Below are 26,314 nucleotides of genomic sequence, written 5' to 3'. Positions count from 1 at the left end.
TGTGCTAAAAATAACAGTGACAGCTCTGTATTTTTCAGGCTAATTACATGAACAGCACTGGCAATACATGCATGCTGGATCATTACAGTGATGGATATGCAGTGTCCCTGTATCTGTGTCCTAATTGGCAAACATCACATGGTTATTCAACCCAGATAACATGCGAAGAACAGTGTGGAAGATTAAAGTTTAATACCATTTCCTAAGGATGATATTAATGTGGAGTTACTGATTGGCAGCTTGTTTGGTTCTGTGTACTGAAAATCCCATAATGCATTCATCCTTGAGGCTCCTAGGCCTTCTGTGCCTCTGTGGATAAAGTCCAGACAATAGAGTCCCCTCTATAGATATTCATCCCTGGGGCCATGGAAAGAGGAGCAGACAGAGGGAACAAACCAACCGCTGCACCAGTGTGAGGGGAGGAGTGTGCGCAACCCTGAAATCCTGCCCTTTCTGTTGCAGTCCCTAATGAGGAGTCAGGGGAGGGCCTGTAGCTGTGTCATCTTGTGTGTGTGTATGTGTGTGTGTGTGTGTGTGTTTGTGTTCCTCCTTCCTGTGTACATCAGGAATCTATTTTTACATCCAGGAGGGAGAGGAGAACTATTTCTACAACAGCAATTAATCTCCATCAAACTTCCGTGTTTAAGGGGATGATTAAAGGGATGCATCAGGTCTACTCAGCAGCATACAATAAAAAAACAAGTTTATTTATAGATAGTAATGCAAAGCTAATTAAGGATCTAGACTTGACTAAACTTCTCAGAGTCAGAGAGCAAGATGTAGAGCTACATGTAAGTTAAAACCTTGCTGAAATATGAAAATAGGCACCAGTATTTTTTTTAAATAAATTTTAATTATTTATTTATGCATGTTCAAATTCTAATTAATGTGGACTTTGATTAGATTTTCTGGATTACCTAATATATAATATATATATATATTAATAATGATGGTGACACTCAGAATACCCTTAATTAATTGTTTATCACTGTACATTCAGAAACTAATTGATGGATAATGTGACAAGGAGAAACTAATATAAGACTGAGGATTTAAATTGAGCATAACAGACGTGGAGGACAGATTAAACTCACTGTACTAACCCAATTACATCTTATTTAAGTACAAGATGAGAAATGCACTAATGTTTATTACTCAGTTTGACACTGAAGTGATTTAAATACCAAGCAAAAGACAGCTTTCCGAGGACTAATCCCTGCTACAGCAATGTTCTGATAAGTTATGGGAAAGAAGAAGTCATGGTATTACTGAACTCATAAGACTCAGAATTCTTATGATTGACAGATGCACACACACACACACACACACACACACACACACACACACACACACACACACACACGTACACACACACACGCATGCACTGTGCATGCATGTGTCCTGTCCAGATGGTTGGGCCCAGCCAACCACATCAGGGATTTCAGTACCATGGAGAGAGACATGCAGGACTGCTGCTGAGAAGCCACACAGCTGTCAGCGTCATGAGGGGAGCTGTATGTGTGTTTGTTTGTGTGTGTGTGTGTGTATGAGAGAGACAGAAAGTCAGATCAGACAGAGTGAGATAGATAGAGAGAGAGAGAAAAAAAGAAGAAAAGACAGGCAGATGGTTTTCTTGCTGCAGAATGTGTACTATACATGATTTGAAATCAAAATCCATTCAAGGTTCATGTGTTTATTTATAGATCATCCACTTTGTCATTCACTTGCTTGAAAAAACACACACACACACAAACACACATCAGTCTTACGTCAGATAAGATTTATTCCTGACTCACTCACTCACTCCCTTTGACAAACAGATGTTTGACTGCAGTACATACAGTACGTCTGGGGAGGCAAATAGCACGGCAGCAGCAGAAGAAGAAAAGTTGGGTTTCCACTCAACTTCACAAATAGTGAGTTTTTCTATGGTCTGTCAAGTTTAATTGCTGATGAGATGGACGAGATAAGATTACAGGTCCCCAGTTTGATCAATGGATAATGATTTACATGATTTTACAAACCCTGAATGCAGATTTTGCCAAGTCTATGCAAACAGAAGTAGTCACTCCTTTTTTTAAAGATAATTTTTATGGCATTTTTGTCTTTAATTCACAGTTCATAGTGAAGAGGCAAATTGGAAAGAAGGGGAGAGATAAAGAGGTACAGTATGACATGCAAACAAAGGTCCCCAGCTGGAATTGAACCAAATCATACTTATACAATGTATGTCTTAAATGGTAGTAACCTGTATTAAACATTGTACAAAGGGGGCTACTCTGACACCCAATCCAAGTGAGGTTAAAGGACATTGTTGAATGTGTATATACAATTCCATTTCACTTTAGTTCAGTATCTAACATAAATTCTGATGTACTTAAATCTTATATCTGCCATGAGCCGCTGAAGTAGGTTTATGGGAGACAATGCCCCAGCATATCTCGTCCTTTGGCAAGGGCACAGAAATGTCCCCATGTGCTTCTCAGCCACAGGGAAAAGTGCCAAGTCAAGAGATCTGTCATCTATAAAAAACACACAAGCACATTTCCACAAGCGAGGTGAAGCTGGGTAATCACAGCCCAGTAAGAGTGGAGGTCAGTAAAATTAACAAATAACAGATTAAAAGTAATAATATTATGGAAAATACATTTTAAATAATTCAGCACATACTTAAAAGCTAAACTTTGCAAGCATAGTTTGTTGTGAAGCTGAAATTGCATACTGAAATCGTCACTAGATAATGTGAGCAAATACAATAAATAGCCTATAGCTTCACAGATACCTATTTATTATACTGCTTTAAATGTTTAAAGGTTGTATGTAAACAACTAATTATTCTTTACTGACAATGATTCTCTTTATTGCATTTCTTTCTCTGGAGACGATAGTTTATGCATTGCTTAGTTTGTGTGTGTGCTCGTGTGCTTTAAGCCACCAGAAGTCCTCTACTGAATCAACAAGGTTGTTTATGGTTTATTATTATAATGCTGAGTGCCCAGGCATGCTCTGCTGCACCACTTAAATCCTCTATCTTAATTTCCCCAGTTGGTAGAAAGCTCCTCTATTCATGAATTACTGTCTGCATAAACATTGAGCTAGTATGATATGAATGTTTTATAGATAGTGCGGAGGGTGAATGTGTCTGTTCCTCCTTACTGAAATGCTATTTAGCGCAGTGAAACCTATTATTCCTCTGATATTATGCTATTATGCCGACACTCGATGAAAAAAAGAATCCTATAATGTAGGATAACAGCTGAAAAACGCCTTCATGTGCTTTATAGTAGAAAATCCATGCAAGTTACAACAAATCCACAACAGAGTCACATCTGGTGCTCTCTCACCAAAACAATGTACATGCTGGGTTCAATTGTAAGGTCTGCCAGGGGACAGGCTGTGTTTAGTTAAAAAGATGTGTCTTGTTAAAGTGATTCAATTTGGCTCAAGTCTGCTCATGATAAGAAAGATGCTTGGATTCTTTCCCAGAATGCCTATCAGTCTGTGCCTGGCTGAATGGACACTGAATTGCTAGACAGAGAAGCAGCTGTGCGTAAGATTTGTTCACCGGATCCCAAATGACTCTTTTCTTTTTCCCCTCCTCTTTTTTCTCCTCAGTTCTGATCCATCCTTACATTCTCCTCCTTCTGCAACCAATTCCTCATTGGCTTATCATCTATGAACACAATTCAATGAAATTAAGCAGTGGATCATTAACTGTTGCCACGGATGCCTCAAGCCATTATATCATCTGCAATGTATTTTCTGAATCTGCAAGAGATTTCCACGATGAGAGTCACAATATACAGGCGGGCAGATAGAAAGACAACCCATTAGAGCACTAACAAACTGGTCAGACTATACCAGCCGTTAACTGTGTCATTTTTCTCTATTTGCTAATGTGCCTTCCAGGACATCATGAGCAAGTCAACCACAAAAACACATGGCCTACCCTTCAGGCCATTCAGGCACACAAATACGTATTCAAAAATACACATGGCTACAGGCACACTCATACATGCACTTCACTGGTATTCATTGCGGACTCCTGCCATTCATTTGGAGAGAGTATAAGGGCCGTCAGGCTGGAATGGAAAATAATATGGCAGTGAGGGAGACAGAGGAGAAAGACTTTAATGCGAAATGTATCTCAAGAGAAAGCAAGCAAGAAAGAATGAAATCTATTGATATTTTTTGTGTTTAAAACAATAGCTTTACTGTATTTAAAATATAGCTGCAAAAACAGGGCTGAAATAAATGTTTGGTACTCTTTCTTGATAGATAAAAAACAGCTGATTGTAATTTTTCTGTCAATTGAATAAGCAAGTGATTGACTTAATATATACAAGCATGAAGGCTCTAAAAGGTCTCATGTGACATTGATTGCTCTTTACTGGCTCCCCATCAAATTCAGAATCCAATCAAAGTTCATGTGATTACCTATAGAGCTCTGCATGGTCAGGCACCTGCCGCTTTAGAGAGCTACTGCAGCCCTACTGTATGTCACCAGCAGGTCTCTGATCAGGGTTTGCTGGTTGTTCTTGATCTAGGCTTAAAACTAAAGGAGACTTTTGTGAGTGCTTTTGGGGTTGTGGCTCCTAAACTTTGGAATTCTCTCCCTTTGGACTTAAGATGTGTGGACACTGTGGACACCTTTAAAAAGCAGTTCAAGATCCATTTGTTCAGATTTGCCTCTGTGTAATTTTTCTATTTATTTCTGTTCTTTACTGTGTTTTATGTCTGTATGTATCTTTATGCTTGAATTCTTCTGTGAAGCACTTTGTGACACCTCTTGAAAGGTGCCATATGAATAAAATTACTTCCTTCCTTACTTAATGTGTCCTTACTTTAGCATACACTATAAGGGATTAAGGCTGCAACTAACAATTATTCTCATTTACGATTAATCTGCTGATTATTTTTTTCTATAACCTGATTAATTGCTTAGTCTACAAAATGTCCAAAAATAGTGTAAAAAGGCCTATCAAAGCTTCCTTAAGCCTATCTGACATATTTAAATGTCTTGTTTTCTTCAACCAACAGGAGACAAAGAGAACCAGCAAATATTCACATTTGAGGAGCTGAAACCACTACATTTTTGGCATTTTTGCAACAAAAATGACTTAACTGCAAGAAATACAACATTAGATGTGCATCAGCTTCTACTTTACACTGTCAGCCACATATTTTTTTAACTTTTCTTTTTGTCTGTGTCATTGGGAACTGCTCTGTGCATTTTATTTATTTATTTTTCTTCTATGTAAAGCACTTGTTCAACTGCTGGCTGTTTTTAAACTCTGCTATATAAATAAACGGACTTGACTTGACTTGACATTCTTTAACATTTAATGTCCTCAGTGTTACAGCCTTTCCAGCTAAGTCATGGCAGGTGTGCTGCAGCCAAATAACATTTTAGAGACGCCGCAGCCCAGATTGGGTAAAGCTATGTCCCAGACTTATCCTCTCCCTCAGGGTACACCCTGATAAACACAGTGATTCACCGAGGCTGAGTGGTTCATGAACACCAAAGCAACAGAACAAACAGGGCTAAGTGAAAGATTTCATAGAGATTTATTTTCTATTTCTTTTCTATTTATTAATTTCTGCTCCTAATCTCTCAAAGGACAAATATTATCAGTCAAATATTTTCATCCAACTTTCTCCAGACAGCTTTCCTCCCTCCATCATAACCCTCTTAAACAGCCATGTTCCATTAAGTACTCCTTCGTCGTTGGAGTGCTCAGGAACTTGCCTGGGGTGATGAAGAATTAGAGCGCTAATGGGGAGAGTGTGGAGATTGACCTACTCAGTCTCCTCTTTCCCACACACCACCTCCTCCCTCCCTCCTTCCATCCTTCATACATTTGTTGGACTAAGTGGTAGAAATATTCCATGGGACAAGGAGCCCAAGATTAATGTTAAAAAAAAAGTCATGAAGAGGGAAAATGAATTCAGAGGAGTGCACTGAGAGTAATGAAGGTGGCTTTGAGAAATGAAAGATTGAGATGTTTGGTAGCTCACAGGCTGATTGGTATTTTGTGTTGGTGCAGAGAGGGGGGGGGAGAAAGGGAGAGGGAGGGAGAGAGAGAGAGAGAGAGAGAGAGAGAGAGAGGGAAAGAGAGAGAGAGAAAGAGAGAGAGAGAGAGAGAGAAAGAGAGAGAGAGAGAGAGAGAGAGAGAGAGAAAGAGAGAGAGAGATAGGAGTGATAGGAGACAGATTAAACCGATAACATTGTCTCCTCTCTCTGCAGTGGGTCTCTGCAGATAAAGAGGACCCAGCCAAGCCAGACAAACACAGACTAACAATGGAAAGGCTAGCCTGCACACAGTGACCCTCTTGGTATTGACACATGGGGCCTCTGAGTGACTCAGTGCTTTTGTGCAGCCACAGGAGAGCCTCCATGCCACGCCCGCAGACCTGTAGGAATCTTTGTACAGTCACACTGCTGTTGAAACAGGCTATTAACTAGGTGATGCCAGCGGTGGCATTTCATTAAACACTACGCTCTCTCCTCTCTTTTGCATCTTATCTGTGTCCAAAATGTTCCTTCTTATGCTTTTTCTCTTGCTAGAAGTCAACATCTGTCTAGTCAAAAGACAGTTCCTATGGAGAAGACTGTCTTCACAGATCATAACATGGATTTGAGCACTGACTTCACACTAGTAAGAACTAAAAGTTTGCTTGATAATTGATTTCTTGCTTAAGTAACTGAGGCTGATGTTATGTTACGAGTTTTGAATTTAGGCTATACCTTCATAAAAGACAAATTTAATTTTTGCACTCCAGGAAAAGTCAGTGACCAAAGGATCACCAAAGTCAATAGGATTCATCCTCTGGGGACAATGAACGGAAACTTCATGGCAGTTAATAGCTGTTGAGATATTTCAGTCTCAGCCGAAGTGGTGGACCAACCAAGCAACATTGCCACCCATAGACCATGGTACTAGTGTGGCTAAAAGGAGCTAAAAATCTATTCCAGTTCATCAGATATGAGGATTTGCTGTATTTGTGTTTTTATATTACTCAAAACTGAATATATGTGAGTCATCCTGGTTTCTGGGAAATTGCAATGGACATTTTTTCTCTATGTTCTTACATTCTGTACACCAAAAGATAAATTGATGAATCGAAAAAATATAGACAAATTAATTAACATACATACATATATATAGTTCCTTCCTCTCAGCTCTTTCAGTGTCATGATCTAACTTGACTTAAGCACTCTTATGATGGAGGATAGGGTTATTTAAATGGGTTAACTAGGGGGTGATTTAATACCTGTCTAACTATATACATCCTCTAACAGGGTAGGAGTGACAAAGACAGATCCCCTGACCCTATTCTGTGTCACAAGCCCATTATAAGGGCATGTTTGCGTCTGCATGTGCTCATGCATGCCAGTGTGTGTGTGTGTGTGCTCTAATGGTGATGAGGGGGAGGGATAGACAAGACTTACAGAAGATTGTGCTCGTTCATAAGAATGGGCGTCTAAATTGTTGCTGGATATAATCATATCATATCTAGATGGGAGGATTCTCTTTTCTCAGCATACAGAGATGATAAGCATGAAAGAAGACTGTAGCTTTAAATAAACTGCGCTGTCTAGACACAACCAATGCAGAATACCTGAAATCAGTGATTATTTAAAGTTCTGATTTGTGAAAACAAAATAAAATATTTTTGTATTGGATTTATGTGCACAGTAGTTGTTGGCAATGAATATAAACAGCAGATGGCAGAAGCATAGTTCTTAAATTTACACAAAGGAGTACCTTTGGGTTGCAAATACAAAAGTTTTCCTTGTGAGAGAGCAGGCTGTTTTTTTTGCTACGCTTTCAGAGTTTGCAGCACACACAGCTAAAGTAGATGACTAATCAATACAGCAGCCTGCAGGCAGGGGAGTCCTGTTCCCTCTTCCCTCTTACCAACTACTGTATTTCACTGCAGCAAAAAGGAGCTTTCTAAAAAACATTATCTATGCAGGGATGGGCAGGCCTGAAGCGCCTCTGCAGAGAGAACAAATTCATTAAGTCCTTTTCTCTTTCATGTGAGGATCATGAGATTTAAAAAAAATTGGGCCAAAACAAAAGAATAAGGGTTGGTGTGAAACAAATGGCCAAAGTCTTTTCTAGTTATGTTGACCAAGCATTAACATAGCTCTTAGATGCACTGGTAGCACAAGGGCAAAACACTCAGCCACCAAAAGCATGAACTTCTGTATGGATTACATCCTCCTGGTCGAGCTCTTCATTGTCAGGTGAAAAGAAGCAGTTGATGACAGCAGAATTGACAAGAACTGCTATATGAGAGAACTGACAATACCAAATATAAAGTAAAAAAGGGTGGAAAAACAAAACAAAACAGCGTTTTCTCTTCTATTCCAGCCCCTCCCTGCCTCTCATTCTATATACAATACAACAACTCATCCCCAGTCTCTCTCTTCCCTCCCTCTTCTCCATTAAGTCAACAGTCAACACAACCATAAAAACCTGAAACAACAAAGAGACTCGAGTGGCGGGCTGGAGTCACTCACCACCACTACTACCACTCTATCCTGCTGCCCCTCCCTCTCTGGTCTCAAACACAACATCCGCACCCAAACCCCCCACCTCTCCCGCACACTACATTTACAGACACTGGAGAGAAAAAAAAAAACAAAAACAAAAGGAAAAGCCATACACACATGCAGAAATGTGCTCCTGATGTGTGACTCAACTACAAAGACAAATAACCTTCCCTTCAGGTTTTGGCAGAACACACCCACACACTCACCAACCTCCCCGATGTAAAACACCTGAGGCCGAACACAAGGGCAGAAAGGTCCTTATCTATATGCTCAACTGCATCCCTGAGCCTGTTGCTGGGGTCACAGGTCAACACCACCAAACCTGCAGTGTATAATATATTGTGATAATCAGCACAGCATCTCTTCCTCCAAACACCATTGTCATTTTGAATGAATGAGCAATACAACATTGTGTTTTTTGCCAACAGAAAACCACAATGATGTTAAAAGACAGCATTGTTAATGAGAATATTTGTCAGGATAAAACTTGTGGCTGACAAGTGCATTTTTCTACAGTATCACTGAGTGAGCCATTTATTTGTTAAGTGGCTTAAGTTTTGTTGAACATAATTTGCGTCTATTTCTACAGCTGACTACAAGGTGCCAAAACTAATTTGATTTCTTATAAAAGCTGACAAGTGATTCTGTTTTGGATGATCGAGAAATTTCATGGACTCAGTCATGTACAATATGTTTCACCAACATGCACTGATTTCCTACACCACACAATAGTGCGCAGCTTAGCTCAGGCATGATACATTTTCACCACTCAGGGTAGAAATCGATGCATAATCCCCACTTCACTCAGAGGGGGGACCGCAGGGGATGGCGGGGGAGGCCAGGGGGGCTGCGCCACAAGAGATGAAGAGGGGGGATGGTGGGCTGATGGTTGTGGAGCGCAACCAAAAGAAGGGAACAACACCATCTCGTAAGGTATTGATCCATCTTCTTCATTCCTGTTCACTACCCTCTGATGAACCCCTGCTGATGTAAAAGAGGAGCAAAAAGACGAAGGAGGAGGAGAGGGGAGAGAAACTTGTAATGCATCCTTCCTCCCCAGTCAGGGCAGATAGATTTACAACCACAGCTGCTCTCTTGTTTGACTGTTGTTCCTAAATTGGAGGACCAGTCAAACACAGCAGGGTGTATTGAGCATTTCCCAAAAAGTTAATCAGTGTTCAAGTTTTGCTAATCCTTTCACTCACTATTCTTTTCAATACAGAATCACTCAGAGTAAGTCCAAATGTCCTGATTAACATCTAATGTTGCTAAATCTGCTACTTCATAGTTTTGTCAGCTACATTCCTTAACTGCTGTAAGTACAACAGTTAACAGTTGGTGAGGGACAGATGTTAAACACCTCTGGAAATGTTACTCCTAATACATTCAAGTTGTACAGCTTCTTGCTGCACGGGACACAGAGGTTTGACAACCAGTGTTTGTGCTGGTCCTTCACTGGACTTCAGAATTCATTCTGAAGGAGGTCAAGCAACAACTTCACATCCTCATCAATAGTCCCTGATGACTGATATTAACTTCTTATGCAGATAGTAACTGTGGGGCAAATCCAAGGGGGTATGGACTGACAGCTAATCATCTAAGTATGTCTGTGTGTGTTACTGCTATTTGTAAATTTGACAGGTAACCCTGGAGAATAAAATGTAACATACAATATTATTACATTATAACATACTTTGCCATATTTTCTAGTAGTTTCTGAGTAAGTAATCGTGGCAGTAATAAATAAGAATAAGAGACAGATATTCCCAAGCAAAAAGCAAATAAAAGTAGACTGAAAAGAAAAAACAAACAAACAGTAAAACAAAACCATGTATCATATACAACCATCCATTTCTACTGACTTCTAAAGCTGGCCCGCTCCAGGTCTGTTATTACTGGCTATGGAGGAGCGTGGGAGGGGGGTAGTCCCTTATGGAAACAGCTACTCCTGACCATGCCGGCGCAGTGACAGACTTGGCTCTATTGAGTCGCACCATTGTACCCTCAAGAGATGCTATACTCTGGTAGGACGCCATCCAGTATTGAATCAAAGGGAGATTGGAATTAAACCACAGTGTCAGTATGGTCATTTTTCGCTGCTGTAAGGCCTGACAGCAATAGCCTAGGCTGATTGAGATTGAAAGATAAAGACAGGTCGTCATTGAGCAGACAAAGACAGGGATTAGTTGATATAGATCATAGATCCTTATAACTCTAACAGCGTTAACATAACATGAGTCTAAAAATCTGATCAGTGATTCCTAGAATGTATATACTGTTGTGTCCACCATCTGAGCCTGGCAGTGAGTACAGTCAAGCAGAGAGTTATACTCACACCTAACCGTCCCTCGAGAACCCCGCCCAGGACTAATCCACATCCTCATACGGTGCTCTGGCAAGGGTCTGTCCCAGGGCACCCCATTGAAAACTGAAAATCTCAGCCTCAAGTAAAGAAAGTAAGAGGTGCCCAATAAATCATATTCCTCCTTAAAATCTTGGAATGAACAGAGTCCAGCGTTGTTAAAAATATCACTGAGAATGGAAACACATTTATTTATTTAGCCATGGTGGAAATGTAAAAGGCTGCCCACCTGATTGGTGATAATTATGAGTTGATAATTATTCCATACAGCTATAGAATTGGTTACAGTTATCCCATATTGTAGATAAATGTTTCTGTGCTCCTTGCATGTATATAGTAAGTCTTCTAGTTGGTGTGTGACGTGTGCTGCCTCTATAGCCTGCCAAGGGATCTCATAATCATGATTTCTCCAAACATGCAATGGTCTAATTTGAAAAGCATAATAGTAAAAACTAAATACGGGACAGCTAAGCCTCTAGTGAGTTTGCTTCTGTGTTAGTTTGCTTCTGTGTTAGGTTGTATGTTTAATTTGTGCACGCTTTCCTCCCCCGATGAACTGCGATATGAGGGAATATATTTATATGATAAATTTAGGTGGTGATGCTAGGGGGATCATAACGAACAAAGGATTAATCTGTTCATTTAGACAGTTGTAACTCTGCCTTGTAAAGACACATAAAGAGAATCTCTTCAGGTCATCCACAATTTTCCTTTTTATTCCCTGAACTATTTGGTTAAGACTGGGGCAAATCTTTGTGCCAAGGTACGTAAAGGATGTACAGATAGGGATGTCAGCAGTTAAATTGGTATTTTTTGCAGCTGTATCTAATGGGAGAAGGGCAGATTTAGTCCAGTTGATTATCCTGCCATCTCTCTAAATAAATCAAAGAGTTTTAGGACCTGTGGTAGTGATGTCCAAATACTGGATATAAAAAGAAGTCAATCATCTGCATATAATGAAAGATAGTATCTAGATTGTTATGGGAGATATTGTGTCACTTTCTCTAATGGACTGAGCTAGGGGCTCTGGGGATAGGGCTAAGAGAAGAGGGGAAATGGGACAACCCTCTCTGGTTCCATGATGTAAACGAAAGGCTTGTGATTGACATGTTCCTGTAAGAACTGTTGCATGACTGTATAATGTTTGTATGTCTGAGTGGTCAAAAATAGGCAAAGCTAACTTTTGAAGAAACAAGGTGCGCTTCTCCATGTCTACACGACAGTCTGATGTCCAGAGACCGCTGTAAGAATTTTAGAAAACATCATTGATTGCACTGGGATCTGTAACAATATCGCCCTTTGTCGTACAAATAGCATTAATCACTGGTTTAGATTCATTTTGTTTTAAATTAAGGGCTAATAGTCTTCTTGGGTGGTCACCATCATAATAATATCTTTGTTTGGTTCTGTGTAAAATAAAATCGGCCTCGCTTATAGATAAACTTCTATATTCTCGCCTTAACACATTGAGGATATTGGTGTTGACTATCTCCTTCTCATTTTCAGAAAACCATTTGTTGTGCTCAGCTTTTAGCCTGGAGGCAAAGCCAATGCATGTGCCTCTTATGAAGCTCTTTGCTGCTTCCCATAATGTCTGGGGATTATCACATGGCCCAACATTGTGTTCAATAAATTCACAGAGTTCTGTTTTCATTTGTGACAGGAAACCAGCATTGCTAAGTAAAGAGTCATTGGGTAGTCAATGAACAGTGTTAAAGTGCATGACACAGAGGCATGATCGGATTAAAATAGGGAGCATATTAATATGAGGTATATTATTTATAAGAGAAGGGCTGTAGTAGTCAAATGTCCATTTACTGTTTAACATTTAAAAATAGTTTGAAAATTATTTTTAAAACAAAAGTTTGTTCAAACAATGATACAATTGATAAAACAATTAAATTGTGCAGCTTTTCTACACTTTCAAAATGTAATTGGACTGAATGGATCATAGTCTGTTAGTGAAACAAGTCATTTTGCAGAACTTGTGGAACTCTGCAACATGTGACATTGCAATTACACATTTTGGCCGCTATGTCAAATTTGCTTAAAGCCTGGTGCTGTTCCTGTATCCAGTTCTCTTTATACATCCATGGCTAGGACCAGCAGGGGTTAGCTTAGCCTAGCAAACAGATTGAAAGCAGAGGGAAACAGCTAGCCTGGCTCTGTCCAGAAGTACCTGTCTACAAGCACCTCTAAAGCTATTTTAACACATTATATCTGGTCTGTTGCGTAAATGACTCTACGATGTCACTGCTCCCAGCAAAGAAATGGTTTATAATAGGTTGTGCTAAACTAAGCTTACAGGGTGCCAGCCCCAGCTACATATTTAGGGTGCAGACACGACAGTGATATCTGCTCATCTACTCTTGGCAAGAAAGCAAATAAGCTTATAAAAATACAATATAAAGACACTGAAAATGAAGGCAATAATGTCTATAAAACTCTATTTGAGGGATTATTTTCTGTTTCTTTAGGATGCCATAAGCAGAGCACAACGAGGAGTACACATTGATATTAAAGCACTCAACTGGAGGACAATAAAATGATAATAAAAGAAAAAATCTCTGACAAAATCAAAATATGTTATATGTTTACTGCAATGACTACCTACTTAGGAAATTTTAAAGTTAAATGCCAGGAAGTGATAAATGTTGAATGTGTGCAGACAAGACACAAGAATAGTGTAAAGGAAAGGGATGACTACACAGCTGCAGGGGAAGCCTTACAGTGCAGTGAGCCTTACAGTGGAGAAATGATGCAGTGCACAGCCTTTTAAGATTATGTTCCTTACAAGAAGGCAGATTTCCTGCTGACCAGATGAATCATAGCTGAATCTTTCTTTTTAGGTATTTCAAGTTACCATGTGAAGAATTTGACGCAGATCTCAGTTGGCACCTTTCTTGGCCTAAAGCCTCGAGAACAGAGCTGACCTGTGAAATGCCTGTTCCCAACCTATCACAAGTGTCAGTTCTTCTGCGCTCTTGTAATTCAACAGAACTTGTCAACAACATCTAAAATAAATCTGAAAAGATGAGTTATGACAGTAGCTGAAACAACTAACTTATTTTTCACGCTCTTCTTCAGATAAATTATAACTGAATGAAAGAAATAAAGCTAGTAGAAAAATATTTTCATGATTGCATGACTGCTTTGCAAGTGCCCCCAATCTACAGAAGCCGTGTTGACAGTGTGATGAAAACAGCATGTTGCCATACTGTATTACACACAGCTCACACTGGAGAGCTCATCCCACTCTGCAGTGGTGGCATCCTCCTCCTTCCGCCTCTTATACTCTGTCCTATCTGAGGTTGATCTGCCCGGAGACAGCACTAACAAGCCACTGGGTAATGGTGTGTCCATCACTGCTTAGGCAGCTATCCAGAAACATACAGCACATACACACTGGGATACAAGGAATAAGAGAGTGACTGGGCCGGGAGGCAGTGAGAAGGACGGGTAGGGAAACTGAGTGAAAGAGCTGCGTGAAGGGAAAATATATAGCAGAGGAGAGAACACTGCAAAGCAAGAAAACACTTTTTGCTTTCAGCACTAAAACACTCTTAGCGTCTTTTTTCTGCTGTGGCCCATGCAGCTTTTTCTAAAGAAAATATACTACAAAATAAGAGAAATATTACTGCGATGACTTTTTACTTTTTAGAATTGATTTTACATGCAAAAAACAACAAGATCATGATGCATTTTTAGACACATTTGTGACTTTAATAAAGATTAGTAATGCTGTATTTCCATTGGAAGATATTTGTCTATTTTTGTCTTCAATGGATTGAATGAATTTAAACCAGATACAAATCACAGCCAGATATAGATACAAATATGCCAATTTTCATAGAGCAAGACCAAATTAATCAGTATTAGAGCAGCTGAGGCACTAGTGTCCTGCATGGATTTTCATATGCAATTAGTATGTAAGTTGTGCATATATGTGTGCATGTTTGAGTGTAGTACACGCAGCAGTAGAGCTCTAGTCAGTTGTTTTTCACCAGTTGTTCTCCACCAGCTGGGACCTGGACTGAGGGCAGAAGACCAGAGCATGTGGGACATATGTGTCACCACAGAACATATGCAAACACAGTAGGAAGATGCATGCAAATCTGTCCAGCCTGCACATACAATGGCATATACTCAATGGATAACAAATCATTAATAAATACATGCTTCAGACATGAGCTGATTATTTTAAATGTATAATAAGGCAGTCTGTTGTCTGTTTTGTTTTTTCTGGTCTTTAAGAATAACCAACAGTTAAAAGAAACTTAGGCCACTCAGTCCCAGAAGCAATTCCAATTTCAATCTGCAGTTTCCCTGCCCTTTTATAATGCACCTCTCCTGAGAACAGACAGAGTCGATGTGATGTTATTGTAGTGGCAGGCTTGCACTCTGTCATTCGCTCTTACATTTATAAAAGTGTCCGACCGACAGATTGGAACCAGGAGGTGTTTTTTTCTGTGGAAGTAATATCACCTCCGGAAAATATTCCCTTCGTCAGGCAAGAGCACAGACAGACAGACAAACAGAAAGACAGAAAGACAGGCAGGTGGGGAAGGATGCAGATGACGGAGGAAAACAAAGAACACTGTTGCTGTACTTTTTTTTTTTTACTGATTAAAACATTTCTGAGCTATGATAATCAAAGTTTTACTGCAAAGGTTACAGCCGCTGTATGATCAAAATGATGCAAGTAAGTGGACTGTAAACAACGGGCGCTGCATGTTAAGTGAAAGATGACACAAACCTTGCATACTGAAAAAGATCTTTAAGGTTAGTTAGTTATGATCATGGTTACACCTATAGTTAATATCTTTAAAAACAGCTCTGACCACAGAGAGAGGTGCCTCGAGTCTCCACTGAGTCACTGTAAGAAATATGAGGCTATAAAATGCTCCTTATTACCACACTTTCTCCTGTCTTCTCCTCTAAGGGCGATTTAATTGGTTGTCATTAACATATTTCATCTTTTCCCTCTTCATCTATCCTTTTTCAGCTGCTTCCCTCTCACATTCCAACAACATCTCTCTGCCTCTCTCTCCTGTCTTCTTGTCTGATCATATTCTCCCTCATCATCCACCACATCACCCATCATCCCATAATCCATAAGTGTGAGATATCAGCTGGACAGTGTTCTGCTGTCGGCTGTATCAGGCTGTCTCTTTATTTCGACTCCCTGCTATGAGCTGCACAAAGATCGTTGGAGTTCTACAAGCGAGTCACAATATAATGTTCAACTAGTCAAGCGGTGGAATAAAAGGGCATGAGGAAGCAAGCGGGGGATGTAAATATATAACAACGCAAATGTCCACTGATGGAGACCAATGTTGTAGGCCTATCTCTGACATGATTTTCTTTGGAAAGGAATTTGAAAAATCAGCTGTAACATAATTTGCAAATGATGTATGGAGATAATACAGATTCATATACAATACATTCATATTCATATATGATACAATCTATTAGGTATCTCATAAGAGAGCACTCCTGAATTCAATAAAGAATAACTCCAACACATACCCTGATAGTAAACAAATAATAACTATACTCTTAATTTAGTTAGACAGAGTTAGACATCTGGCTTCATGAACATGGAATTCAAACATTTTAAAACCCTCACTTAGAGCAACAAACGCCATCAATGCTTTACTTTCCTAAACACTTTCTGTTGACTGAGTCACTTTTATCTCAGACCAAGCTGACTGGTGTACACATGATGAGAAATGACACTGTTTAAATAATGATGAGCTGGCAGCAACAAGCAAATATCCCCTTCTGTCTCACACACACACACACACACATCCACACACACACACACACACACACACACACTCACACACACCCACACACACACAAATTTTAGCCTTCAGCTCCTCCCTCTCTTGGCCTTTTTTTCCATAAGCGACCTTGAGCTGTGAAGCCCTGTCAGCATCTGCCTCTTGTTGCTATATGCATGTTTGCATTAATGACTGAATGTAAAACAGCAATCATTCATTATTCAGGCAGCACTTTTCTCTCCTTTAAATCGTACGAATTTGTACTTTTTTCTGATTTAAATGCTGTGAACAATAACAACACAGTCCATCTTGCATCTATACAGCAAGGCTTGATATCCTTATATCTTTGCACATTCTTTATAGAAATCATCATCTTGACATTTAGATCAATGAGCAACTGAGCCACCACACGAACTATAGTGGACAACACTTAAGATCCAATTACTGGGGGATTTATAAGAAATATCTTGGCAAAACATGGGGAGTGGGAGGTGGAGTGGGAGGTGGCGTGTGGGTGTTATTGTGCGCTTGCTGAATCCTGAGCTTGCAATAGAGACACTGTGATGTCCAGTGCTCACTGCACAAAACTACATGAATTATTCACTTTCTCAAGATTATGACTTATTAATTCAAGTAAGAAATGTATGGTATTATTAGAATAGATATTAATATACATCCCCTATATTAAATGTAAGTGATATTAAACTATTCCTCATTTTATTGGGGACCCTGGAGGCCACATGATGCTGGTCCCAGCTCCCCAGCCGCTCTGGGTGGCACACATGTCCACAGATACCCGCTGAGTGCTAATATTAACACAACAAACAAGACGTCACTCATATTTGGGTGGACACCCGATGGGGCGATGCAGCTGATCACACCTGACTGCAGTGCGTTTGCCTCGCTACACTCTCAGACAGACAGCAGAACCGGCTCCCCTTACCTCTTGCAATTGCTCCAACTCCTTCCTGAGAGTGTCTTGCTCGGTCTCCAGGTCTGCATACTTCTGCTTCAGCGCCTGGTTCTCCTCCAGGACAACCAGACCGCACTCTGCAGCCCGGATCTTCTCCCGGTTCGCCTCGGCCAGTTCCTGGGTGAGCCGCTCCACCTCGGCCCGGTACTGATCCACCGACTCCCCGCATCCTACACCGGCGGCCATCGCCCCTATCTCTCTCTCTCTCTCTCTCTCTCTGAGTGTGTGTGTCAGTCCCCCTGTCGGTCTGCGGTTCCCCCTGTCTCTCTCCACCGCTCTGGACAGAGAGCCACAGAAGCGGGCGGAGGCTGAGAGATGCTGAATATCCGCCCCCCTCTCCTGAGAGCCAGCGCAGGCAGGCAGAAATATTAAATTTAAAAGGATATTTGCCTCATTAATGTTGTCAACAGCACTGACTGTAATAGCAGAGAAATAAAATTAAAACGACCATAACTGCTGATAGATGAAGCCTGGCGATTTAAAACCAGGTCAGTGTAGTCTGCTGTGACACTCAGCAAAACAGAGCATCATTTCTGCTTATTCATGGATGCAAGGGCGCCACCTGTCCGCTGTTTTAGGACATAGCGTTGAATCTCTCTATGCAAAATGTTCATCTGAATCTTAGTTGCAGCCTGTTATATCCTATTTAATGTACACACGTTTTTACAGTTGTAGACCTACATGTGCAGCCAGTTCTTCACAGTTTTATATACACACTGTTACTGTATTTAATGGCCGCTGTACTTTCCAACTAACTCCAAACCAAAGTATTTACTTTCAAAGTTCATAGTTCATAGTTTTCTCTCTTATATAGCTTATAACTTTTTCACAGCAGACATTTTGACTTGTCATACTGTAGCAACTAACTAACAATGGAAGTGTCACAGTAAGCCATGTCAGTGCGCTAGCGTGTACAATAGCAGAGCTCTGGTCCAGAATGAAATGCAGCTATAATTAATATTATAAGTTACACCTGTGATTAACAAGTCGAGATGTTCACTGCATATTCCAAATTTCTGCTAGGAACCAAAAAAATAAAAATAAAAATAAAACAAAAAACAGAAAGCAAACCTAAAACTCTGATAATAATGTTGATTGTGAATAATGGTGGTGATTTCAGTCCATGTAGAAACATGTATGTGTTCCCTGTATAAATAAAAACTATATTTCTGTTGTATAGAAAGAGACCTTTTTCACAGCGGGAATTTTGACTTGTCAAAGCAGGACAAGCACAGGTGGAGGTAATAGTACCTGGACCCTGCAACTGACACAAATGAAAAGCAGCCATCTTGAAGGTTAATAGTTCCTCCTGTGTTTTTCCTACTGTGACACGTTGTATGTGAACGAGGGTATTTTATAATGTCATATTTTGACCTATTGGGTGAAAATTGTGTTTCTTCCAAACTAAAAGTGTTTCAGTTAAATCTATATTTCATGGTTATTAAATATATGCATATCCAGGGAGGCAAGTGGGGCTTAGTAAGCAATTAAAGTAACGTCCAGCTTAGTTCAGTCATTTTTTTGGTTTGTACTGGACTCTTTTTAATTTAGGCAAATGTGTATGTTCAAAAGATAAAAATTAAATTGTTTATCAGATGGTTAAAATATGATTCAAAATAAAAAAGTATATGAAACACTGAAACAATCAATACTTATGAGGCTCAATAATTTTCAGACATAATCCAGTAAGTGCACCAATTTATGTACACACAGTATTTCCACAACATACAGTTACATTTCAAAATTTGTTATTGAACATTACAAATACAGACATCCAAACAGCAAATACTCTAGAACACTTAATAATCACTGTTAAGGTAGCATTGTGTGAAGTCTGTACTTATTTCTTTGAAATGATCCTCAACCTGAGCTCATATCAGCAGAGCTCAGTGAGGTTTTCATTGTGTCTGTGTCGTGGCATCAACATGCTTTTCATATCAGAGAGCAATCCTGTTAAAGTGAGTTCCTCCTATGATGTCAAAGCCGGTCCTGTGCTTAACAGCAGGATAGATAACTGAACAAACAAAACGAAGTCAACCATTGACTGGTCCTTTCAATGACCACATCCAGAGAGATTTATGGCACTTTATATCACTAATGCTACTGAAATATGTAGAAAATACGTCACTTCTTGACAAAACAATTATCACACATCTGGTTCCAAAACATTAACAACATCTACATTCCAATGAGATCACCTATATTTTGTCTTTTTGCCTGAACAAGTACCATTCAGGACAAAGACAATGAATTTTTTTTGGTGCACTCCACCAACTATTTTTGTCTGTAACCCCTCCCACGCAGCAAAGCGTAGGCTACAGTTTATCTTACAGCAAACATATGCAATAAAAGAAGATAGGACTGGGGTGAAAAGTTTAGCCGCTGTCAGAACTTTGTTATATGCAATCAGTTATGGTACTGTCAAGTCGGTTATGGTATTGATAGTGAAGGCGGTGCTGTGTTATCTTTCTTATAATTGGTAATAATGAAAAATAGCCTATGTAACACTTCTCGGAAAAGAAAGAGATATAAGGCTGTTTGAACCATTGTGCGAGTGTTCTCAGAAGAATATTGCTGTCATGAGAAATATGTTTCCAGGTGAATGGAAACAGTTACAGTAAAGAACAAATAGTTGAATTATTACAAAGAAGGTTGTGAAATACATCTACAGTGGCCTAATGTGTAATACTGGTTGGACAAATTAATACAGATGAATAAAGACAGTAATTTACAAATTTGTTTGTACTTTTCATTCAAGTCACAATTAATTACGTCAACAGCTACAATATACAGTAATTGTATATATTTTATATATTCCATTGGTACTCCTTTGATCACATTGGACAAAGCTGACCTGCCAGTAACTCAGCCCCAAATTAAGATAAGTACAGGTTGTAGGAAAGTCAAACAGGTGAACTGTTTATGGCCGCACTATATCTTATCTCTGACAAGGAAATGTAGTGTCATGAAAAAAGTCTAAACGCTCTCCTGCGAAATAACAGAGCACAAACACTCTCTACCAAGAAGCAGCCTGTGGCCTCAAGTGCCCTCAAACCTTTATCTTGTCAAATGGATCAGCACTGACTTATTGCAAGACCCTGTATTATAAAGAAAACCAAGCTGATTTCAGTAGCCAGCTCACAAAGATGTCATTTCTTTTTAATGCAAGTCAGCTTTATGGGTAAATGAATGAAAAACATACAGTTGTTTACATGCAAACTTTATTTCGGTAAATACAGCATATCTGACAATTACAGTAAAATCATCAATAAAATTGGTTTTTACAGTGTAATTCAATAGTTTTCTGTATCACCAGAAAAAACATTATGATCTTTGTACCAGATAATCTAAAAAAACCCCAGAACATAATTGTACCATCATGTGTAAGAATACAGTAGGTGCTATCTATCTGTTCCCAGCGGGTCAAAATACAGAGTCCTGAGATGTGGGGAATGTGTATTGGTCAGCACGGTGGGTGTTGATGTCACTCTGACAAACAATTGTGATTGAAGGGGTTAAGGTAAGCAGCATGGCAGCCAGCACACTGTCTGCAGCTGGGGCATCTGTAAGAGCAGAAGAATAAGTTATCTCAAAGGAACAACAAAGGAATCATTGCTTCACCCTATGATAGACAGATAAACTCTTTATTGATTAGATACCTGCTTTAGTCAATTTTCCAGAGCTATTGTTGCAACATAAAATGTTCACTTTTTAAAAGGAAGAGATTAAGTGATTATAATGAATGTTATGTTCTGGGCTATATATTTTCTAACTATTAACAATATGATCAGTTTGTCTTGTGTTACCTTATAATAAAGCAGGGGATTACTGGGTGAGTGTATGTGCTGTCTGGCCATCAGCTCTATATCTTTCAGTGTTTCAGCTTTCCTCCACTTGGCTCTGCGGTTCTGGAACCAAATCTGAAGCACAAATGAAACACAAAATGAGAATCAATTTACCTAAAATGAAATTTACTTACAATTTAGGCATAAAGCAGTCTTAGTAAAGATCCAGTGTCTTATTACTTTCTTCTTAGAACAAATCATCCTGGATTAATTTATTATCAGTTTTTACTACATAATTTTATCTTGTAATGTGTCACTAATCATTCGAAGGTTATTATCTTATATAAGAAGTTGTCCAAAGACCATTATTATTGTTTCACTGATGGCTATTTGGTGTCATCACTTTTGTGTTTGAAGACACATGCTGAATTGTCACTAACCCCAGTTACAGACTTATTGACTTCTGTTTAACTTAAGCTATAAATCTTTAGCAAAATAAGCACCATGTGAACCGTCAGATCTTGTTAATGGTTAAAGTTAAGTTTAATGTTAATGTTTATCTGAATGTTGCCATAGCATTGAATATTGCTACATTTGAATATACACAATATGGCAACAATTACATTTACACATTATAAAGATATTGAAAATTGCCATAATGGTCCTTGAGAAACCAGATACATGAAAAATTCCCTCAATTTTACTCACTCATTTTAAATGAGTGAGTTAAATTGGCAGGCTTAACATCATAAACAGTCAGCTGCATGCATCCTATCTACCTGTATTCGGCCCTCAGTGAGGTGCAGAGAAGAGGCTAACTGGTCTCTGGTGTTGACATCTGGATAGTGAGTCTGCTGGAAAACCCTCTCCAGCTCGTGCACCTGGAACGGTGTGAAAGTGACCCTCGTTTGCCTCTTTTTTCTCTGACCTGTAAGCAAATGTTCATCATTGTCATCCTCATCAACATCATTATTTAAATATGCATCTAAACATGCAGCTGTCACATTAAATGTTTCTTCAAGTCCTCTTCACTCTTATTTTATACAGTATGTAGTATTACTTTATAATACTCACTTATGCAGTCTGTGGTGGCTTTTGGAGACTCTTCAAGTAGTCTCATTTGTGGAATTTCTATGGACAGAGAAAAACGGTCCATCATTTACATACATTTAGTAATCATATTTTTGTAAAAATTAAATCTCTTTGGAAAGTTAAAAAATGAGAGTAAATTAAAGCTGCAAGCAGTGATGAATAGGCCCTCGCACCACGTGTGTTGGAGGAAGCGGCAGCCTGACTTGCATTTGCATTTTCATGAATATCAGATGTTGCAGTAAGGATTAAAATATTAATTCCTGTGTCGACTTTGTGGCACTAGAAAACACGCACTAATTATATGTCATGCTGCTGTATATCTTGTGTAGACCATACCATAGAAATGTCATGTAAATCAAGTGGTGTTTGTCACATCAGGCTGACTTACTGTTGTCAGTAGGTGGCGCTATGACTATGACCTAATATTGACATGTAGATGTGTTCAGGCCTGGAAAGCATGAGAAATTTGGGGCAGATTGGACAATGTAAAGTGGAGTTACAACAACTTCCTGTTTCTTCGACAAAATTTTTACCTCAAAATCTTAACAATTTATCATCTCAAAGGTCTTTAGATGACACCGACCAAATGTGAGGTTGCTGAGGTTAAATCTGTAGGAGGAATTTGTTAAAATACAACGCCTGTAAATTGCTTTGCTTTGCGAAAAAAATACACAGTAGATTCTATAGATGTTACATCTGTCTACCAAATTTCATACATATACGTCAAATTCAAAGGTGGGGGCTTTGACTTTAAAATTTTCTAGGGGCCCCCTCAACCCATTTTGCCACACCGATGCCCAAGACCCATATCAGATGTCAAGTTTTGCGTTGGAGGGCGTTGGACCCTGGCGCTTTTATGCTCGGACCCTAATAGAAAACAAAACATACCTGCACATATATGCTGATTAGATATTCTGGTGTTCTCCTTGATAACAGACCAGTTACGATGAACTCTTTTGTCTCTTCTGACACACATGGGCTTCCCCAGAATCTCCTCAATTGAATGGGATAACTTTTTGCGTGGGAGAGATTCCCTTTCTCGATCCATGCAGGAGTCTTTCTCTGTGTCTCCTCTATTCCACATATCCAGTAGTTTATCCCCCGCCATCATCACCTTCGTCATCAGCTGTCCTTTTATAGTATAGTATAGACTTCAATCACAAATATTCACGAGCACAAATTATCCCAAAGTGTGTCTTTTTTCGTCAAATCTCCTTCTCAGAATAAGAAAACTCGTCCTCTCTGGCTTCTCCCTCTTCTCGCTGGTCTATATGTTGAACTCTACTCTCTGTAAGGTGAGGACAGTCAGGTTTATCCTCCCTCTCCTGTCAGCCTGTGTTTGACCTGCATCACATGGTCATCATGGGGGAGGAGCGACTGCAGTATGTAACTGCATTCTTCTAGGAAACTTATCAGCATCCATTGATGTCAACGCTTTTTTTCAGTGTCCCTAAAGAACTGTTGATTTAAGGTGTACTCATTGTAAATAATAAGAATACCTCCAATATTATTATCTGACCATATCACTCTTTCATACACACAATTTAATAAAACCCTGCCTTTACATTTTCTCTTAGGTTTTATTGCCCTCAATATAAACATAAGGCTCAGAGAAATATCTCTGTGTTTCTGTTGCTTGATTAAAACCAAGATATTTTTTCCAACTGTAAAACATATCTAAATTGCTGCTTCTCTTTCTTATCACTAGGTTTATTGGGAGGATAATCTTTATCACCTTGGCCTCTGCATGCCCTCTCACACTTCAGTTCACCTCTCAGAAACACTGGGAACACACCTGTTACTGACTCCTTGTGGCTTGTGGTAGAAAAGGTCTTTGGTCTTTGTTAGATATGTCTCCATCTAGTGGTGTTGGCTCTTAAGGGAATTATTTTTTTGCTTCTTTTATCTTATGAAAGGCTGGCAAATTTGACAAGCCATCTAAATTTTTAGTTTATTAGCAAATATACACTTTAATTTTGTCACACAAAATGCACACACAAAGGGCAAATGACATTTTATTTTGATTAAATGATTATTATTATTATTTTTATACTTTCATACAACTGGGGTGAACTTCAGATTCAGTGCTTTGATAATTCATTATATAAAACAACAAATTTTTACTCACAGATCCGGTGTATTTTGGAGCATGAATTAAAAAACCGTAGGGACTGTTTTCTACCTCACATGTCACTTATGAGTCACAGAATGTGACCCAAATATGTGTCTCATGTGATGTTTAGATGCAGAGAGTGAAGTAGACTGAAAAATATATTTAAAACAAATACACATGAGAGTATGCCAATAAAAATACATTTCATGAGTGAAACCTTAAACTTTGTCAGATATGAGTGTGGAAACAATCTTACTGTAAGCGAATATTTAAATACACCCAAAGCTGCACTTTTTTTTGTAGAATTAGTGGAGTCACAGGACACAATGAGACACTGTATCAGGAGAAACCACATTTTGAGAGCCAAAACATCTTGACTCAGGCTATTTATTATAAATCATATTACGGTCTTCCAGGATGCCTCTCCTCAGGACTTCCCAGCATGCTACAGTAAGGATAATGAGTTCATTGTTTTTGACTGTTATTCAAAAATTGTGTCACATTTTGCTTTTTCATTGATACAATATTGTTTATTTTTAAGTTTCTGCTTCCCTGGTCCCTGTGCTTGGAAATAGCAAAATCTTTCCATGTCTCATCTAAAACAGCCAATTTATCTTGGCACAAAAGTTTCCTACTGTAACAAAATAAGATGCCCTGTTGTGACAACAAGTATTTTTGTTAAAATAATAATTTGCTATGTTGTATTAATGTAACATGAGTTATAGTACAAAATAGGACCTGAAAGTATCTTATTGTAATGAAAAAACACAATTTCAGAAACAGTTTTTCACTAAAAAAGCTGTTTTCCATTATTACCAACTGGTCTATATGTTGTAATATTCCACATGTGATACTGTGACCAAACCTCACTGAAGACAAGATTTTTATCCACAGTCGCATACTGGGGCTCAAAACTAAGGACAAAATATATTTTGATTTTTGATTCACACTGAATATTACATTTTCACCTTTCAGTGAAATCAATATTCATTTTCTCCTCTTAATTTCAACACATGCGAGACATTATCCAGTAAAAGATTCCCTGTCCACTCAGTGACTGATTGCACACTGACCTTCACCCAATTTGATTATGGAATGGCCTCTCAGACACACATTTCAAAAGTAAATTGTCTCTGTGGCTTCATGTGATCATGTGCCTCTGAGTTACAGCTTGACGCAAAACTCAGATATGAATGACATGACAATAATGAGTTGTAGTTCAATGCCGGCAACAGTAAACATAAACAGTGAGAAAGACTGTGCTTCTTTCTTCACAAAATTAGCTATGCTTTGGTGATTGGACACACATTCATAAAGATGATTATGTGATGGTTTCCAGGACTTTGATTAGCAAGCTTTGATGAGCAGCTGACAACAATGAACTAGCTGCTTGTTTCTGTAGCCAGGTCAGGTTCGGGGTCCACATGAGAGTGTGCTGCATGCCTGTGTCAGACAATCACAGCCGAGCGCCCCCCTTTACTCTCACTGCCAAAAGAGGGAGACAAAAGTCCTGCACTCCAGCTTTAATACCATGGCTCACATCTCACATGTGTAATATTAACAAGATTATTTTTACCTTCTACAGCCTTCATAGAGTCATTTTAAAGAATACTGGCGCCAATCCATCCCTTCACTACCTG

The 26,314-nt window shown here is 39.1% G+C and overlaps 2 protein-coding genes across 10 annotated transcripts in view; both read right to left on the bottom strand.

Moving 5' to 3' along the window:
* Window positions 1-18,476, bottom strand: part of bicd1a (bicaudal D homolog 1a) — a 37,518-nt gene extending 19,042 nt beyond the window's left edge. For all 9 annotated transcript variants that reach the window (XR_006096333.1, XM_042412869.1, XM_042412870.1 and 6 more), the window contains exon 1: window positions 17,655-18,476. Coding sequence is in view for 8 of the 9 variants with exons in the window: in XM_042412869.1 (XP_042268803.1) it covers window positions 17,655-17,870 (216 nt within the window). In the remaining variant the exon portion in view is untranslated. The remainder of the gene's footprint in view (window positions 1-17,654) is intronic.
* A 2,411-nt stretch (window positions 18,477-20,887) lies between these two features.
* LOC121898077 (homeobox protein aristaless-like 4) lies at window positions 20,888-24,113 on the bottom strand. The gene is made up of 5 exons (XM_042412980.1): window positions 23,450-24,113; window positions 22,544-22,600; window positions 22,249-22,397; window positions 21,491-21,604; window positions 20,888-21,247 (listed from the first exon to the last, which is right to left on the bottom strand). The coding sequence occupies exons 1-5, from the start codon at window positions 23,682-23,684 to the stop codon at window positions 21,200-21,202; spliced, it is 603 nt and encodes a 200-aa protein (XP_042268914.1). The 5' UTR covers window positions 23,685-24,113; the 3' UTR covers window positions 20,888-21,199.
* Window positions 24,114-26,314: the final 2,201 nt, after the last annotated feature.

This window comes from Thunnus maccoyii, chromosome 5 (assembly GCF_910596095.1).
Source record: "Thunnus maccoyii chromosome 5, fThuMac1.1, whole genome shotgun sequence".
NCBI lineage: Eukaryota > Metazoa > Chordata > Actinopteri > Scombriformes > Scombridae > Thunnus > Thunnus maccoyii.
The sequence above is the reverse complement of the archived record's forward strand: the minus strand, read 5'-3'. Positions and strand labels throughout refer to the sequence as shown.